The sequence below is a fragment of the Mus caroli genome, unplaced genomic scaffold (assembly GCF_978045245.1).
Source record: "Mus caroli unplaced genomic scaffold, Mus_caroli_1 scaffold_10, whole genome shotgun sequence".
NCBI lineage: Eukaryota > Metazoa > Chordata > Mammalia > Rodentia > Muridae > Mus > Mus caroli.
This window is the reverse complement of record NW_028227265.1, coordinates 22,004,142-22,023,412: the sequence shown is the minus strand read 5'-3', so window position 1 is coordinate 22,023,412 and position 19,271 is coordinate 22,004,142. Positions and strand designations below refer to the sequence as shown.

The 19,271-nt window shown below is 46.7% G+C and overlaps 1 protein-coding gene across 1 annotated transcript in view; it reads left to right on the top strand.

Moving 5' to 3' along the window:
* Wwp2 (WW domain containing E3 ubiquitin protein ligase 2) overlaps positions 1-19,271 on the top strand; it is a 116,877-nt gene that overhangs the window by 14,310 nt on the left and 83,296 nt on the right. Inside the window, exons 2-4 of the mRNA XM_021171082.3 lie at positions 2,144-2,228; positions 6,391-6,538; positions 6,826-6,947. Of these exons, the coding sequence (XP_021026741.1) occupies positions 2,159-2,228; positions 6,391-6,538; positions 6,826-6,947 (340 nt within the window). The 5' untranslated portion in view covers positions 2,144-2,158. The remainder of the gene's footprint in view (positions 1-2,143; positions 2,229-6,390; positions 6,539-6,825; positions 6,948-19,271) is intronic.

Here is a 19,271-nt window from a genome sequence, read left to right as displayed (position 1 = left end):
TGAACTTGTCACCTCTGGAGTGCTGCTGGAATTCTAGGTGTGTGCTACGACATGCAGCCCTTACAGTGTTTTAGAGGCTGAGTCCTACTGTGTAGCCCACACTGACCTTGAACTCACAGTGTTCCTCCTGTCTTTCAAGCTCTAGGATGATATATGCATACCACAGCGCTCAGCCGCGTGCTGCTTTAATGGCAGCAGTTTCACAGATAGCAACACCCACCTGTCACTCACGTCTCACTGTGGTCACGCTTGCATTGAAGGTGCTGCAGCCAAGACACCATTGGTGCTGCGGCCACAAGGGCTGTCACACACAGTCTTGGGAGAACACTTCAGTTCACAATCCTTGAAGGAGCTGCCTGTGTGGTGCACAACTTGGTCCCAGCACTCAGGAGGCTGAGACAGGAGGATCTCTGTGAGTTAGAGGCCAGTCTGGTCTACAAGAGTGTGTCAGGAAAGCCAGAGCTACATAGTGAGACTGTGTCTCAGAAAACAAACAAGACAACTGAGAACTTGCTGTATTTTTATATTTTACAAGTTTGCATTCATGTGCATGTCTATGCATGTTTGCAGGTGCCTGCAGAGCGTTGGATCCCCTGGAGTTGGAGTAATAAGGAGTTGTGAGTTGCTTGACATTTGTGTGGGCACTAAATTCAGGTCCTCGGAAGGAGTAGAATATGCTCTGAACAGCTGAGCCATCTTCAGCTCCTAGTTATTATTATTGTCCCTATGTACTTACTGTGTGTGTGTGTGTGTGTGTGTGTGTGGTGTGTGTGGTGTGTGTAGGGGGTAGGGAGATGCAAGTGCCATAGTGTTTGTGGTCATCAGAGGCCAGGGGACATCTCTGTGGAGCCGGTTTTCTCCTTCCCCTGTGTGTGTTCGGCTCTATAGATTGAACTCAGGTCTCCAGGCTTGTGTGACATGTGTCATAGCTACATCTTGCCAGCCCATCTGACTCTTGAGATTGTCTTTTCATATTCTCACCTTTGGAGTGTGCACGTGCCACATGCTGAAGACAAGTACGTGAGCACTTCTTGAATCTAGAGCAGAATTGTTGCTTTTTCCCCCGTGAAATATGATTTTTCCTTTAGAAAACAACTGAGAAACACGTTGGAGTTATTAGATTTGTGAAGTTGGCGGACATTTTCTTCAAACTGAGCGAAGCAAACCTGACACTCTGAGGAAAATGACTGACAGTTACTGTTTCCAGTAACAAAATCGTTCTTACAAGAAAATTAGAATTTTGGGCCACTCTACCACGACAAGCTTGACAGCTTTCTGCTGTTTGGAGGCCTGTCTGATGAGATCACCGAGCACATTGACAAATGTGATTTTTTAAAGTTGTATAATGAAATGTGTTAAGGTTTAGAATATCCAAACAGCTCAAGGAACCAATATTTTCTAAATGAAACCCGATGATGTTCCAAGGATCACATTTGAGTATAAGAATTCTGTTTTAGGTGAACTTCTGCATTTAACCACATGAGTGGCAGACACCTGTCAGGTGCTATCAGACAACTTTGCATGGCTTTATTAGCCATTTGGCATCACTGGAGAGGTGTTCAGTCAGGTCTTTAGGTTCAGTGACCCATAAAAAAACTGGCTTAGTTGTCTGTCTCTTTGTTTATTTATTTATTTATATTTTTGGAGACAAGATGTCTATATGTAGTCCTGGCTGTTCTGGAACTTACTATGTAGACTGTGCTGGCCTTGAACTCACTCTACAACTGAGAATGACCTTGCCCGTCTATGGCCTCCACCTTTCAAGCCCTGGGATTATAAACTTGTGCGGTCATACAGATTGCAGGCATGGATCATCATACCTGTCCTGGGATTGAGGCCTCCTTTTAAATTTTTAATATTTATTTATTTAATTTTATGTGTGTGAGTATTTTGCTTGCATCTATGTCTGCATTCCATGTGCATGCCTGATGCCCTTGGAGCTGAGAAGAAGGCATCAGGCTCCTTAGAACTGGAGTTACAGATGGTTGAGAAGTGCTGTGTGGGTGCTGGGAGTTGAACCCAGGTCCTCTGCAAGGATCACAAGCGTTCTTAAGCACTGAGCCATTTCCCCAGCTCTTTGGGTTGGGCTCTTCAGTTTCCTCCTCAGCTGCTGACTAACCCTGCCACTCTGCTTCCTTTGCAGTTCCATTGTGATGACATGGCATCTGCCAGCTCCAGCCGGGCAGGAGTGGCCCTGCCTTTTGAGAAGTCTCAGCTTACCCTGAAAGGTGAGCGTCATTGCATGAAGTATTTGAGGCACAGCTGTCTGGAGAGTCAGGTGTTCTGAAACAATTCAGGAAATTAGCATTTGTCTCAGAAGATTACCACGCTATAACTAGAGTTCTTGGAAAAGAAGGCAAATAATGAGGCTGTGGGGAACGTAGACCTTTTGGCTAAAATGCTCCGAGATGGTTGATTCCTTTGTGTCTAGGGCTCCCCCTCTGTACATTAATGCTCTAGGTGATCCCATCCAGCCTCATAGCTTTAAATGCCTTCAGTAAAAGGTCACTCTCAGATTGGTGTCTGTAGCCTAGACCTTTCCTGAAACTCCCAGTATTCACAGAAAGTGTCCAGGTCTGGAACCGTGCTTCTGCCTTCTTCTCATCGCTCATGTTGGCCTGGCAGTGAAGCCAGCACCTAGTGTTTAGCACTCCTCCCCAGTCCTGTTGTCCGCCCTAGCCGGTAGCACTCTGTTCTGGAGTAAGGTCCTAGACCTGCCTTTCTGATTCTGCCCTTTGTCTTCTTTCCTTGGTGCTGTGGTTGCACAGCAACCAGTAGCCTTGTTAAAGTGTAAGCCTCATCTCTGCATTTCAGCGCAATGCTGATGAGCACTGTTTTCTCATGCATGTCCTCGTCCCTCTGCATTCGTGTCACCTGCGCCGTTCTGGCCTCCCTACACGCTGACTCTGGGCCATTGCCCTGGCCATCTGAGTGAAATGCTTTTAGCTTGCTTTGTTCTTTACACAGAAGTCACCCTTCAGTGAGGCCTTCCCCACTAAGTTCCTCACATCTGTCTCCCCCAGTTTATTCTTTTCTTTAAGGTTGTCATTGCTCAACATCTGTGTACTTCTATTAAAGGTACTTGGGGAATGAGCCTAAGGCCTCAGAGTCTTGCCAGTTTGACTTGGGGAATGTAGCTTAGTTGTTAGAGTTTGCCTAGCATGCACGCAGTAGGACTGGGCTCAGTGCTCCTGAATAAACTGGGTGCTGTGGTGTGTGCCCATAATCCCAGAACTCCAGAGCTGGAGGCAGATTAGAAGTTCAAAGTCATCCTTAGCTACATAGACAGTTGGAGGCCAGCTTGGGATATGTGAGACCCTGTCTCAAACCAAACCGTACCAACCAACAAACCAACCAAACCAAACCAAACCAAACCAACCAAACTAAACCAAACCAAACCAGGGAAAAAGCTAGAGTACAAAAACCCGAACTAAAACCAAAATCAGGACAAGAGGAAAAGCCTGTCTGGAGAGAGCTGAGAGCATTGACTTGGGGAGAGTTGGTTCCTGCCTCAGACCTGCTTTTCACTAACTTGGATTGCAGGGAAGTTAATTCGGTTCCCTGAACTTAGATGGCCCAGCTGTGAAGTAAAGAAATTGAATTTCATTTTCTCCCCAAGATTTCTTTTTTTTTTTTTTAAGATTTTATTTATTTATTTATTTTATGTAAGTACACTGCAGCTGTCCCCAGACACCCCAGAAAAGGGTGTCAGATCTCATTATGGATGGTTGCAAGCCATCATGTGGTTGCTGGGATTTGAACTCAGGACCTTCAGAAGAGCAGTCAGTGCTCTTAACCGCTGAGGCATCTCTCCACCCCCCACCCCCCAAGATTTCTTTGTATTTTATAGGTATGTGTGTTTTCCTGCATATCTGTATGTTTACTACATGCATGAATGGTACCTGTGGGGACTGGAAGACAGCATCAGTTCCCTGGAACTGGAACTACAGATGGCTGTAAGCTGCTTTGTGGGTGTTGGGGGCTGGATTCAGGTCCTTTGCGAGAGTGATGTGTTCATAACCCCTGAGCCATCTACAGGGTCTCATTGTGTAGTCCTGCCGAGGTAGCCTGAAACTCACTGTGTAGACTAGACTGGCTTTGAACTCACAGAAATCCACATGGCTCTGCCTCCTGTGTTCCAGAACTAAAGGTGTAGACTACCAGGCCTGGCAGGAACTTGTTGATTTTAGGGAGATTTTTCTAGGACTGAATGAAACATGTTCCTGTTTTTAAAAGTTAAGATATGCAGTGCTCCTATCTCACCACAAGATGGCGTCAGCTAGCCTTGATGTACATGCAAAGCAGTACATTTTCCACTTAGGTCTCATGTCTGTGACAAACCTCTATTCTCAGCCCCATCCCTGTTGCCTGTTAGCCCTAAATGTTTTTTGTTTTGTTTCTTGATTTCTCCCTACTGTAGCTTTTCGGTTTTGGAGTAGTTACTGCTTCATAGAACCCAGGGGGTGACTAGACCTTTGTAGGACTTGTCACCTTCTCAAAGGATCTGGGAAGGGGCTTTACTTCCTCAATAGAAGAGACTGCAGGGGAGGTTAGGCTTGTTACTGGGGGTGAGGAACATCAGTTATAGCCTCTGCCTTGGGCACAGGGTGGACATGTAGATGTGTTCCCTCTGATAGACCTGCATTTCCCACTGTGGGTCATGAATGCTATGGGATAGGTGTCCCATGGAAGATGAAGTTTGTTGCCTTTACGTTCCATGGATTTGTACCAGTCTGTTGGTGATAAATGACTATGACAAGTGCTGCTATGTGCTAGGAATAGTGACGTATGTCTGTAATCTCAGTGCCGGGGAGACAGAGGCCATTTATGGCTGAGTAGTAGGTTCAAGTCAGCCTGTGCGGTACAGTGAGGTGCTGCTATTTACAACCAGGAAAGAAACCAAACCAAACCAAAACGAGAGCAGAGGGAGAGACAGAGAGAGAAAGAAAGAAAGGAAGGAAGGAAGAAAGAAAGAAAGAAAGAAAGAGGGAGGGAGGGCAGGAGAGACAGACAGAGACAGAGAGACAGACAGGCAGACAGGCAGACCCACAGACAGACACACATGAGGGCTGTACACAGAACAGGCAGTAGAGTGGCTGACCACCATAGAGTGTGTTCAGCCTTACTGCTACATGAAGAAGAGCCGCAGAGCATATAAGCAGAGCCCAGGAATAGTATACAGCTGGGATGGATTCAGGTTGCTGGGGCACATGCTGGGGCATAGCTCCCTCTGTATAACTGGCGTGAGCCTCCCTCCCCCATACACTCTGGCCAGGCTGACCTAGAACTCTCTGTAGTCAGATGATCCTTTTATTCCAATCTCTCCAGTCAGTGCGATTACAGACATGAGGGACTTTGCCTGGCTTTTTTGTTTTGATTTTTGTGACTAGCTCTGTCCGGCCTGGAACACCTTGTGTAGACCAGGCCGGCCTTGAACCTGCAGCACTCCTGTTCTTCCTCTGCTGCTGGGATTGCAGGCGTATGTCCCCATCCCAGCCTTGTTTCCTCCTGGGTACAGTCAGGGAGACGGAATATTCCTGCTTCATGAGTTGGGGGCTCCATATGGTGTGTGCCTTGCAGCGTCCACGGTAACTCTTGATTGAGTCTTAGTGATTGATTTTATTTCTAAAAAAATGGTTTGCCAAAAGCGAGGAAGCAGCACTGCACTTTGCAGTGTGGCCAAATGGAGATGCTCAGGGGCAGTGCAGGGCGTCCCTGAGGGCGTCCAGAACCCTGACTGGCGACGACGGACGCTCCCAAACCTTAAAGGAGGCTCAGCTGCTCTGAGGAGCCACGCTTGTGCTGACTGTCCCAGAGCAAAGGACTGTAAGCAGTCATCTCAGCAGTGTAAAAAGTTAGCACAGCCATGCAGCGGACTTTGTGACAGTCATTTAAAAGTTGATTTGTGGGAACTGGGGAACAGGCCAGTGGGCAAAGCACTTTGCTATCTCATGTGCTTTTGGGTTGGGAACGATCTTTCTCCCTTCATAGTTCAGACTCTTTTGTATACACATGCTTTTTGCTTCTTTGTTTAGTTTATACCCCTTTTTATTTCTTGTTCTAAAACATTCATTTTGTACATATGTGTTTGTGTGCACATGATATTTTGGTCAGTGGTCAACCTTGGGTGTCATTCCTGAGGCACTGGCCTTTTGTGTGGGAGCTGGGGATGAAAATTAGGTTGTCAGGCATGCACAGCAAACAGCGTCCTGACAGAGCTTTCACCATGTCAGTTTTCAAAAGTTTTATTTATTTTTTTTAAAGAGGACAAAGCAAACCAAACCAAACAAAGAAAAAATCTTTTCAAAGGGAAATAACCAAAAGGAGCCCCTGCCCCAAGGGATGCATGGGACCCTTTAACTCCTCTGCCTTTCCTTTCTGTGCCATCAGTGGTGTCAGCAAAGCCCAAGGTGCACAACCGCCAGCCCAGAATCAACTCCTACGTGGAGGTGGCAGTAGATGGACTCCCCAGCGAGACCAAGAAAACAGGGAAGCGCATCGGGAGCTCTGAGCTGCTCTGGAATGAAATCATCGTTCTGTAAGGCTGTCACTGGTGGAATGCAGGAGGCGGGGAGGGGGGCTGGGGTGCAGACTCCGCTGCCCTTGGTCCCCATGGTGCTCCTCTTTAGGTGTCTGTATGTCATTGAGCTCACAGAGCACTCATTATTAGCTAGGGGTTCCAGGTCAGCGTGTGAGGTGTGTATGTGACTGTCTTCCTGTTTTGTCCCCTGTGAGATAGCAGCAGTGTAGCTTTCAGCAGCCTGTTCATGTTAGAGGGGGCTGCTCATCGGCAAGGCTGTGATGAGTCACTCACTTGTTTTCCAGGAATGTCACAGCCCAGAGTCATTTGGATCTGAAGGTCTGGAGCTGTCATACCTTGAGGAATGAACTACTGGGCACTGCCTCTGTCAACCTCTCCAATGTCCTGAAGAACAATGGCGGCAAAAGTATGTATGATTCACCTCTAGTCAGGGAGGGTATGCACCCAGTCCTGGGCCTGGCCACAGTGCCTCTGCCCCTTAGAGACCATCTGTGGAGTTTGAGGAAGGCTGACTTCAGCATGCTTGGTCCAGGGCTGTAGGATGCAGGACCGTGTGCCCTAGTTCTTCTTCAGGGATGGAGGCTGTCCTACCCACTCTCTCACTCAGGAGACATACCTCCAGCTGAAATCAGTGCTTTTCTTGTCTCAGCCCTGGAACAGAACAAAGGAGCTGTGTGCGTGTGAGTGTGTGAGTTCTGGGTTTGGGATAGGAATACAGAAGGTGCCCTGTGTCTCCTAGGGATGTGACAGCAGCTCCATCTGAATTATCTCAGGCACCTCTGCTGGCCGGACATATAAATCCTGAGGCCTGTTCCTTGCTGTTTGTGGCCAGTGGCATAGCCCACGCCTGCGGGCTGTAGACCCTTCCTCATAAAGCCTCTATTCAGAGCAGTACCATATGTGGCAGCCAACTGCCGTGGAAAGAAAGGCTCCTTTTTCTCCTACTGTGTAGAAATATTTTTTGAAAGTGGACTTAGCCTAAGTGAGACCGGGGTGGGGAGTGTTGAGGCTTCCGTACAGCTTGAGGCTTTCCCTTGGGAGCCCATCCTTCTGGCTGGGCTGCCTGGGAAGGTTAGCTCCTCCTATGCCCTGCTCCTTTCTGCTGGACATAGAGCAGCCTGGTGGAGGATTGTTTAGAACCAGGGACATGCCTCTGTCTTAGTTGTTTTGTCATTTGAGTTGGTGGTTTTGTTTTGTTTTGCTTTTTGAGACAGGGTTTCTCTGTGAAGCCCTGGCTGTCCTGGAACTCACTTTGTAGACCAGGTTGGCCTCGAACTCAGAAATCCACCTGTCTCTGCCTCCCAAGTGCTGGGATTAAAGGTGTGTGCCACCACCCCCGGCTTGAGTTGGTGTTTTTAATGTATGTGTATGTGTGTGTATATGTGTGTGAATGTATGTGTGTGCTCATGTGTATGAATACTTGTGGTCGCCAGAGGTCAATCACAAGTGTCATTTCTCAGGTGCCATCGTCTATGTTTTTGTTTTAAGACCTAGAGTTCACCAAGGATGTTAGGCTGCTGGCCAGCAGGCCCCGAGATCCTCCTGTTTCTGCCTCTCCTGTGTAGGCATTGTAGGTATGTCCATTTGATTCCCTTATTAACAGTCTGTTTAGGAATTTCCCATAATATACTTGTAACATCTATGGTTCTGTTCTGGTTTTGTTTGTTTGTTTGTTTGTTTTAAAAGCTAAGTGTTTTTTGTTTGTTTGTTTGTTTTTTTGAGACAAGGTTTCTCTGTATAGCCCTGGCTGTCCTGGAACTCACTTTGTAGACCAGGCTGGCCTTGAACACAGAAATCTGCCTGCCTCTGCCTCCTGAGTGCTGGGATTAAAGGCATGCGCCACCACGCCCGGCTAAGCTAAAGTATTTTAAAAATTATTTTTATTAATTGTTGTTTAAAACAAGGTTTCTCACTGAGACTCAACTTATTCTGTAACCCGGGCTGGTCTTAGGATTGCAGCAGTCCCTTTGCCCCAGTCCCCCGAGGGCTGGGGTTAGAGGCATGAGCTCCCAGTGCCTGGCTTTGAGGCTAATTTTCTAAAGTGAATGAAGCAGTTTCCAACCCTGGGAACAGATGGCACCATGGGAATTTTCTGTTCCAGAAGTGCAGGAAAGAGCCCAGCCATAAAACCAATAAGGCCTGGCTTCTTCATTTGAATAATTCTTTGATGACTTCTTTAGTCTGCATGTCCCCCTGCAATTACTGGTTTATTCAACTTTCCTGATTCATCTTAAGTCAGTTTTATTAATTCATTTTTTTTTCTGAAAAAATCAAATCATGAAATCTTACTACTTACTAGTATAAAGATTTTAAACAGCAGTCTTATATTTTTTCAAATGTGTGCTACTGCATTTTTCATCTCCAACCTTCCCCTCCCCTCCCTTTCCCTTCTTTATTTTTTCTTGGTGTTGGATCAAACCCAGGGTCTCGTGCATGCTGGGCATTGACTTCAGGTCTTGTCACCATTGCTTGTTGTGGCATGAGCTGTAGCACATCGCGTGTGTGGCTGGGTGGGCAGTGAGCCCATCAGAAGAGACACAGTCAGGAAATGTGGGTCATGACAGGGCAGCGGCCACCTCTTCTTAGAGAAACAAGGCCTCTTGAGTGACAGCAGCAGGGTATGTTTGCACGACATTCTGGTCATGTTTCATGAGGCTTTCAACAAGGCTCTTCTGGCATACATTATACAGAGAAGTGATTACTAGCATGAAGGTCTTGAAGCCAAACTAACAATTTGAATTCCACTTCCACCAGCTCTATGGCATTGGACACTAACCCCCACGTGCTTGTTCCTTACCTGGGTTAAATGCTTGCTCACACTGGCGCCCTCACAGGTCAGATCTCAGTAAGCATTGGTTCGTTCTAGTGGCTGTCTTAACTGACACATTCTTCCCAGAGATGAGGAGCTTTGGGAAACCTGTTTCTTCCTGTGGAGGCTTCTTGATTGAATGGAAGACAGTCCTGGGGTCGCCTGAGGAGGATAACTGCCAAAGCTTTGGAGAATGTGGTTTCTGAGTGCTGTTCTGGCCATGCGCCATTTTGTCAGCAGCTCCCCCCACACTGGAGCTGCAGGCTGGAGGTGCTTGCAAAACAGTGCCTAAGTATGAATGTGGCTATGTAAGGTAAGTGGGTCACAGTACGTTAGCTTATCCCTCCTTCTTGCCTGGCCTTTCTGTAATAGGTTTTCTCAGGAAAGGAAGGACCTGATGGGCAGTGATTGCCCTACTTAGTTTTCCTTTGCTCTGTAGGTGAGTTTTTCCACTCACTCCGTTTTCCCTAGGTGAACTTGCAAGCTGACCCAGGAAACTCAACTGGCAGTTTTATGCCTTCCCTTGGTAAGGGATGCTGTGATGGAGGGTTTTTTCCTCAAGACCTGTGGTTTTGTGTGGTCAGGCTTGCATAGGGACTTTGGCCTGGCTGTAGCTGTGGAAAGGACCTGGCCGAAGGGGCTTGTTTGACTCCTAAGGCTATCTCTAGTCTAGAAGCTTGTGCCTAAGCTTGCATATTGATCCCCAACTGCCACCCTACCCCCAGTGCTGGGACTGAGCTCAGCACTTTGCTAAGTAAGCACTGAGCTAAATCCTCAACTCCTTGTTTTGTTTTTCTTGAGATAGGGTCTCATATAGCCTAGGCTGTCCTTGAACTTGTTACATAGCTGAGGATGACTTGAGCTGATCCTTCTGCTTTAAACTGGGTTATTTCCTATCTGTGATGGGTGATACTGATAATATAACCAGCGATTACAGGGTGGGGTTATACTTGGCTTGCATATTGCATATTGGAGTCCCCCCAGTTCTTCTCAGTACTGGAGATAGACCTCTTGGCCTTAAGCTTGCTAAGTAAGCATCTAACACTGATCTATGAACCTAGCATGCATTTTTACCCCTTAAAAATTTTAAAGACTTATTTATTGTTATATGTAAGTACACTGTTGCTATCTTCAGACACACCAGAAGAGAGTGTCGGATCTCATTACAGATGGTTGTGAACCACCATGCGGTTGCTGGGAATTGAACTCAGGACCTCTGGAAGAGCAGTTAGTGTTCTTAGCCACTGAGTCATCTCTCTAGCCCCCCTAAATTTATTTCCTCTTCTTGTGTGCATGTTTGTAAGTGTATCCATGCAGTCTGGTCACAGAGAATCTGTGCCGATCAGCAGACAATTGAAGGGAGTTGTTTCTCTTCTTCCACCTCCTGGGCTTCAGGGATTGCCCTCTAGCTTGGGTGGCAAGTCCTTTACCTGCTGAGGTGTTTCCAGGCCCCTCTGATGCCCTGTGAGCACAGCCCCACCCCATATATTTGCTTATATATAATCGTGGGTCAGGCGTGGTGCCACATGCCTGTAATTATGGCACAATGGAGACAGAGGCAGGAGGATCACTTCAAGTTTGATCTTGGTCTACAAAGTACATTCTAGGCCAGCCAAGGTTACACAATGAGAGCCTAACTCAAAAAGCGAAAACAAATAGAACAAAAAACTCACAGTCATCCAGAAACAATAACATCCAGTTTATGATGAAGCTGATTTCTTTAAAATCAGAAAAGACAGAGCAGGAGAACTGGCTCAGTGGTTAGGAGCACTGGCTCCTCTTGCAGAGGACCTGGGTTCAGTTCCCAGCACCAGTGTGGTAGCTCACAACTTTCTCTAGCTGCAATCTCAGGGTGTCTGTCACACTTTTCTGGACTCCCTGCACATTTTATACATGCAGCACACAGATATATATACAGCAAAACATATACATATAAAGTAAAAAAAAATTTTTTAAATCAAAAATTAAAATCAGAACAGAGGCTAGTATGTAGCTTAGTTGGTAGTGTTTACCTGACACATGTGGGTTCAATCTCTAGCACCTCATAAAGTGGCCTGCGGTCACGCCTTGGCTTCATAGCAAGTTCTCTGTCTGAGTAACTGGGCAGATAAATAAACGCCAGGAAAGAAATGGCATTGGATCAGTAGCCCCTGCTTTGTTCCTGGGCTGAGGTTGGAGTCCAGGGCTTTGTACACACTAGGCCAGTACTTTGGCCCTGAACTCCACCCAGCCCTTGTTTCTTTCTTCCTCTTGTTGTTCTGACGAGCATCTCTTAGCCCATGGTGGCTTTAAACACTTTCTTTTCTGTTGCTCCTTCCTCCAGGGTGAATAACAGGTATGTACTAGTAGGTCCAGGCAGCTCCTGTTTGTTGGTTAGTTGGTTTTTCAGACATCTTTACTCATTAGTTTAGGCTGGCTGTGAACTCACTGTGTAGCCTGGGTTGGTTTGGAATTTGTATGATCGATCCTTTGACCTCATCTTTTCAAGTGCTGGGATGATAGGTGTGTGCCACCAGGCTCAACCCAGAGGTTTTTAAAGCATGCTCCTGGGACCAGGACGTCCTATTAAAAAAGGGAATCCTCAGGTCATCAGACTGCAGAATCAGAACTGGGAGTGGTATCTCGTGGTCCTGGGTTTAAGAAGCCAGGTTTGGCTCTAAGCTCCACTTTGAGACCTGCTAACTAGTTGTGAAAATAATGTCAGTCCCTGACCTCAGAGCACCTTGTGCAGTGGGTTTGTTACCCAGTGGAGTTTGTTCTGGGGCAGCCCCAGCCGTGGTGGTCCTCTCTGGGTCCCCTGCGTCTCTGAGCTTTTATCAGACGCAGGGTCGGGCCCAGACTGGACATGGCTGTCTCAGAGTTCTCAAGAACTTCTTTGGTTCCTCAGTGGTTTTTTCTCTTTAATTTTTTTTTTTTTGTTGTTGTTGTTTTGTTTTTGAGACAGGGTCTCCTGGCTGTCCTGGAACTCACTCTGGGGAGCAGGTTAGCTTCAGGCTCGCAGTGATCCTCCTGCCTCTCCTTCCTGAGTGCTGGGATTGAAGGCGCGTGCCACCATGTCCAAACAGGCTTTACTTTCTTCTAAGATTATTTTTACTATTTTACCTATGTGCGTATGTGTGTCTGTGTCTATGTAAGTGTATGCTACTTGTGTGGGTTCCCTCAGGTCAGAAGAGGACGTTGGGTCCCTCGGAGCTGGAGTTAACAAGCAGCTGTAAGTTGCCTGACTTAGGTTCTGGGAACTGAACTCTCAGGTTCTCTGGAAGGACCTGTTTTGTTTTGTTTTAAATTATTTATGTGTTTTATGCATGTGAGTGCTCTGTCTACATATATATCTGCATGAGCATAACAGAAGAGTGCATCAGATCCGATGATCGTGAGCCACCATGTGGTTGCTGGGAATTGAACTCAGGACCTCTGGAAGAGCAGTCAGTGCTCTTAACCACTGAGCCATCTCCCAAACACGAACTTTTCCCCTTTTCTTCCTCTCTCTCTCTTCCTTTCTTATTTAAAAAAAAAAAGAGCATTTATTTACTTGTCTGTCTATCTCCTCTGTGTGGATGTTCATGTGGATGTGTGTGGAAGTTAGAGGGCATCTTCAGGATTGTGCTTTCTCCTCTCGCTGTGTGTGTCTGAGGGACTAAGGTCACTCACATCCTCAGGAGTGGCAGTGTCTTTATCTGCTGAGCCATCATCCTGCTAGTGCTCTCTTCCCCTTCTTCCCAGGAACAGGATTAATTCTCGGGCCTCACATATACAAGGGTAGTCTCTGAAGGACTTACCTCTGTGCTACAGCCCAGCCCTTCCTTAGGTTGCCATCTGGAAGCAAGATCTGAGTTTAAGTTGTTCAGGTTGGCCTTGGATTTGCATTGTAACCCAGGCAGGGCTTGAACTTGGTGACCTTCCTCAGTCTCCCAAGTAGCTAAGGTGAAAGCCTGTTATGCTTCATGCCATCATGCCTGGTTCTGGCAGGCTTCTTTTGTTCTTTAAGTAATAAATAGTCTTTTTTCTTTTTTTTCCGAGACAGGGTTTCTCTGTATAGCCCTGGCTGTCCTGGGACTCACTTTGTAGACCAGGCTGGCCTCGAACTCAGAAATCTGCCTGCCTCTGCCTCCCGAGTGCTAGGATTAAAGGCGTGTGCCACTACGCCCAAGCCTATAGTCTTAAAAAATTAGCTAGTGTAGTGGTACACACCTTTACACAGAATTTAGGAGGCTGAGACTGTTGGATCTCTGTGAGTTTGAGGTCAGCCTGGTCTACATAGTGAAACTCTCTCAAACGGAAACCAAAAAATATCCCTTTGTGTGTGCATAGAATGCAAGCATGCCAGTGTGTACACAAGGTCAGATGACAACCTTAGGTGTCTGTCCTTACCTTCCACCTTGTTTGAAACAGGGGCTCTGTTATTTTGCTGCATATCCCAGGTTAGCAGGCCCATTAGTTTCTGGGGATCCTCCCATCTCTCCATAGGAATGCAGAGAGTACAGATGCTTGTGTACACGTCTGGCTTTTGTGTGGGTTCTGGGTATTTGAACTTTGGTTTATACCTTGAGTGGCAAGCACTTTTATCCAGTGAACTATCTCCCCAGATCTCTGATGGGGTTTCTATATGTGAATATGTGTGTACAGATGTGCACCATCTCCGTGCTTCTATTACTAAGCACCATGAATTCGCACTGAATGGGCCTCTAACTCCAGTTGGGGCTGACAGGCTTCTTTGTAACACTCCTCCTCTCCAGAGAAGAAGGCTGGCTCTCAGCATCCTCTGTGCGGCTTGTTCATTCCCTTGGATCTATAATGCGGAGGAGGCAGCTTGAGACTTGCCACACTCATTCTGCAGCGCGTGCTGAAGTGAGCTTTGTTTGTAAAGCTCCTTGCTCTTGCCCACTTATGTGTAGCTCTTTTCTTTCCCCCATGTGTGTTTCTCAGATCAGAAAAAAAAGAAAAAAAAGAAAGAAAGAAAGAAAGAAAGAAAGAAAGAAAGAAAGAAAGAAAGAAAGCAAACAGCTCCCTGTTTATTTAAACATCATATAAGCAGAAGGTTGTCACCAGGCTTTACCTCCAGAGAACAGAGTAGCCAGTCAGAAGTTAGCCTCCTCCCAGGCTTCCGAGCATGGAGGCTTCTAGTGGGTGGGCTGTGGTGCCCAGCAGACAGTGCGTGCATTTATTGTAAAGTAAACAGACTGCTGTTTTCCCCCACTTCCAACTTAAAGGTAAATCAAACTCCTGAACCTTGAAGGCTGACTGGGATGAGGAGGAGGAGAAATGTGAAAGGTTGCCATTCAGTTACACAGTTTTAAATTTAACATTGTAAAACCGTTCAGTTCTTTTATCTGACAAGGAGGGGGTGAAAGGGACTGTGGGGTGTGCTGAGCTGGGAGAGGCAGTGCCCAGGGCACTAAGCTGTGAGCTGCTGTGCTTTGAGCAGGCCTCATGGTAGAGACAGATAAACAGTCCTGCACAACCAGTTAGTTATAGTTGTGAACCTGGTAAGCCACTGAGACCAAGTGTTTCTAACTCATGGAAAGTTCATGGTAATACTAGATCCAGAGGCTTTTTCTCCTGCTCCTGGGATTAGGTGTCACCAACAGTCCTCCGGTTCACAAAAGCAGCATAAAATGTGTGATGTATGTGGGTCTTTCCAAGATTAAAAATGAAAAACATGGCCTAGTGTGATGGGTAGTTACAGTGCTGCTCTTCCAGAGGACTCGAGCTTTGTTCTCAGCACCCACATGGCAGCTCACAACCATCTGCAGCTCCAGTTGTAGGGGATCTAACATCCTTTTTCATCCTCGGCAGACACCAGGTGTGTGTGCAGTATACACATAGCCATGGCAGCAAAACATTCAAACACATACAAGGAAAAAAATTAGCAAGAGGGAAAAAATTGAAAGAAAGCAATATAGGCTTCAAAATTAAAAGTATTCATTTATCTTCTCATTATGTTGTAATCATGAAAGCTTAATTCAATGTGTTAGATATTGTTTTGAATTCTGTTTATATTATTTAGAAATTGTAGCTATAAGTGGATCCATATACAGTTACTCTTCAACTTAAGAGATAATGCCAGGGTAAACCTTTCTCGGGCTAAGAATTTTTTAAACTGAACTTGAATTTAATGCCCCAAACCCATTGAGCATCCTAGCACATAAGCACAGCCCACAGCCTGCTGCTTGGCAGCTGTGGTTTCCCTTCCCCAACTCAACAGTTGTAGAGGGAGTAGACTGTACTGCATCTCACTAGTCAGGGAAAGGGATCAGGCCCAAAATCTGGAGCATAGCTTCATTATGTAAAGTGCTCTCTCTCTCTCTCTCTCTCTCTCTCTCTCTCTCTCTCTCTCTCTCTCTCTGTGTGTGTGTGTGTGTGTGTGTGTGTGTGTGTGATGTATATGCTAGTAGTGCCAATGGAGGCCAGCAGAGAGCATTATATCCCCTGGAGCTGGAGTTACAGGTAGTTGTGCCTGACATTAACTCAGGTCTTCCTGTAGCAGAACAGTAAGTGCTTTTAACAGCTGAGCTATCTCTCCAGCACACCACCCTTCCTACCCTTCCCCTCCCGTCCCCAGTGGAATGAGATAAGTTGAAATACTTGTAATAGCAGTTTGGTTTTGTGTTTTCGAGGCAGGATCTCACTGTGTAACTAGTCAGGATTTGATTTGTAGACCAGGTTGACTCAAAGTTGCAGTGTTTTTTCTGTTTCTGCCTCTTGAGTGACAGACTCACCTGGTTTAGGGCTTTTTGTTTTGTTCTGTATGCATGCATCTACAGTTTAACCATGGCTTGAATGGACTTTTGCTGTGGTAGTTAAATTCTTTCAAAATTATCTTTGTACTCCTATCTGTTTTTATTTAAGGGATGAATCCCTAGGCATGTGATTGCTGGGTCTCAGGCAGGTGTGGTTCATGTCCTTTGGTTCCAGCTCTCAGGGTCTGCTGTCAGGTCTGGGCTCATTTGTATGCGCACTTGTGAGTGTACACATTTGTCTCTTTTCTTCTGACTTAACTGACGGGGTATTGTCAGCTGTTTAATCTGGCTGCTCTGTTAATCCACAGTGACTTGGGTTTTGGTGTCTGTTAGGGCCTCATGTAGCTCAGGTTGACTTCAAGCTGCTGCATAGCCATGCAGACCTTCAGTTCCTGATCCCTGGGATGAGTGGGGTGTGCAGCCATGGCACTTTTTCTTTTCCTCCTTCTCTTGTATGTCTTGTGCTGGGGATGTCACCAGGGCCTTGTGCTGCAGCCCCAGCCCTGCCTTTTCTTCTTAGGAGTGTCCTGTTGGTTCCTTCCATGGTTATTCTGCTGGGGTTGCTGCATCACAGTTGCTAGTGGCTTCCACACTGCTAGACCCAGAAGGCAGCTCTCAAGCTCAGCTCACTTGTCTCACAAATGGACACTACTCATTGAATCCTCTGTGTGTGTCACTCAGCTTGGTAGAGAGCACTCTGACTCACAGACCTTTGCTAAGTCTCCTGGTTGGTCTTGAGACACTAAGATATTCCAAGTTCGCTTAGTCCCATGTCCCTTTCTGCACCCTTCCTTTCATGAGATCACATGGCCTTGTGGCTTTAAATTCCTTCTGTGTGTCTATGACTTGTAGTCTGTGTGTCTCCTCACGACAGCACTAAACAGTGTTTATTCCTAATTAGCCCCATGAGGTGTCAACAAGCACGCAGCTCTGCTGGAGTATGGCATGCCTGTTACCTAGCACAGGGGACACCACAGCTTTCAGAACAAACTGCTCTACACAGTCAGTTCCAGGTCAGCCACGGACTACCTTAGCTTAAAAAGCAAGACAAGCAAACAAACAGAGAGAGAGAGAGAGAGAGAGAGAGAGAGAGAGAGAGAGAGAACCTGGGTTCAGTTCCCAGTATATAGAGGTTGGCTAGCAACCATCTTAACTCTAGTTCTAGGGCTTCTAACATCCTCCTCTGACCCATGCAGGCACCAGGCATGCATTGGGGGGCGGGGGGGGGGCACTGACATGCATGAGGGAAAGCACCCATATACCTAAAAAAATACAGAAATAATTAATGAAAAAACAAAAGAATACAACTCAATGCTTTTATTTATTTATTTCTATTTTGAGACACAGTCTCACTATACATACAGCCCTTGGCTGGCATGGAACTCACTTCATAGACCAGGCTGGTCTTGAGCTTGTAGAGATTTCATGGGGAGCCTGCCTCTGCTTCCCATGGCGACCCCGGGTCAGATCCTTAGGGGTATGCATTTTGTGTTTTATTTACCTTGTTTGCTGTGGTTACCCTATGCTACCTACCACACATGTACGCGTGCGCGCGCACACACACACACACACACACACACACACCCGTGAAGCAGAGAGTCAGGACTTCAGTGCTCATGCCCACCCTGGGACCATAGGTGAATTGTACCCTCAACCCCAAATGGAAGCCTTTGTTTCATTTCTCCCCTATCCAGTTGCATTGCCTTCAGTGTCTACTTTCTCTTGATTGGCACCAGATGCCGGGCTCTGGGGTCTTAACCGACTGTTAATGGTCTCTGAAAAGCTCCCTGTGTGTTGCCTTCCACCCTCCTGCACCTCAGGCAGATATGCCCAAGCCAGAACCTCAAGGAATTCCCAGAGAAGCCAAAAGCGGCTCCCTCCCTGTGGCATCCCTCACCCCAATCCTCTCAAGTCCAGGCTGGGTCTGTTTTGTGGCTTTGGTGTCAACCATGAGCTGTTGGAAAGAAAAGTCCTTTTAACGAGAGTCTTAAAAAGTAAACACAGGCCCTGCAAACGTTGTTCAAACAAACCTGCTTTCAATGTCACTGGCTGAGAGGCTGCTTTGTGGAGCCTCATCTGAGGGAAGAAGAAAAAGCCTTCTGTTCAGCATCAGCATCCTGTGCTGGGCGGGGTCTCAGTACTGCTGCCGGCTGCTGCTCAGTGTTCCGTGAGGCAGTGGGCACTGGGATCTGTTGGCCCCAAGGGAACGTGGATGTGGCAAAGGGCTTTTCCACTTCTGGAGTGGATGAACTGAATGCTAGTCAAGGTGGCTTCTCTGTCCCTCTCTTTGCAGGTGTAGGGTGGCTTTGGCATGAACACATGAGTGTACTGTAGTCGGTGGCTAAGCTGTTTCCTCCAGGCTGAGTGTGGGAACAGAGGAAGGATGATAAATTTGAGGCTAGCCTGGTCTCCTGGTCAGGTTCCTGGTCTTTAGGCCAGTGGAAGCTATATATTGAGATCCTGTCTCAAATGTAAGAAACACGATGTTTTCCTTCTTTTCTTTCTTAGGCTTAAGAGAGCCCTCGGGGTTGGACCTTGGCGTGTGAGAAAGTGTCCTTTGCAGGGTGCTTTCTGAGGCTCATGAGGCTTACCTGGAGATGCAAGGCTGGGAAGTGTGTTTACTACTATTCTCGGGACACCTTCCTCTGAGTGCTGAGCTAGACTGTAGCGTTCAAAGGATGAACGATGAAGGAGGCAGAATACACTGCACTCCTCCTGGATTTAAGGGTCTAAAGAAGAAGCTGGAGCCTTGCTGACTCATGGTATAAGCCTTTCCATGTGGGAGAAAGCACAGGGTGTCCCAGGCCTGAATCACAGAGACCTTAGCCTGGTGCCTACACCTCACCTGACAAGCTCTTCGGACGGTGACCCTGCATTGGTGACAGGGAGTAAGACCATTGTTGGAAATGAGCTGTTCTTTCCCCCTGAAAATACTTGCTTTTACACGGCAGGAATAATGGAGTCATTCTGTGACTTTCTTCTCTAAGTATTGATGTTTTCATGGCGTGTCCTTGTTGTGTGCACCTTTACACTCATGAATCCAAGACCTAATGCCCGGAGCACAAGGTTTTATGCTTTGGAAATTGTAATTTTTAAAAACTCAGCTTTTAAGAAGGAAAATGTTTCAACAGTAGAATATTAACCATAATTTTTTTTTTTAAGGAAGTACCTTGCTTTTGCT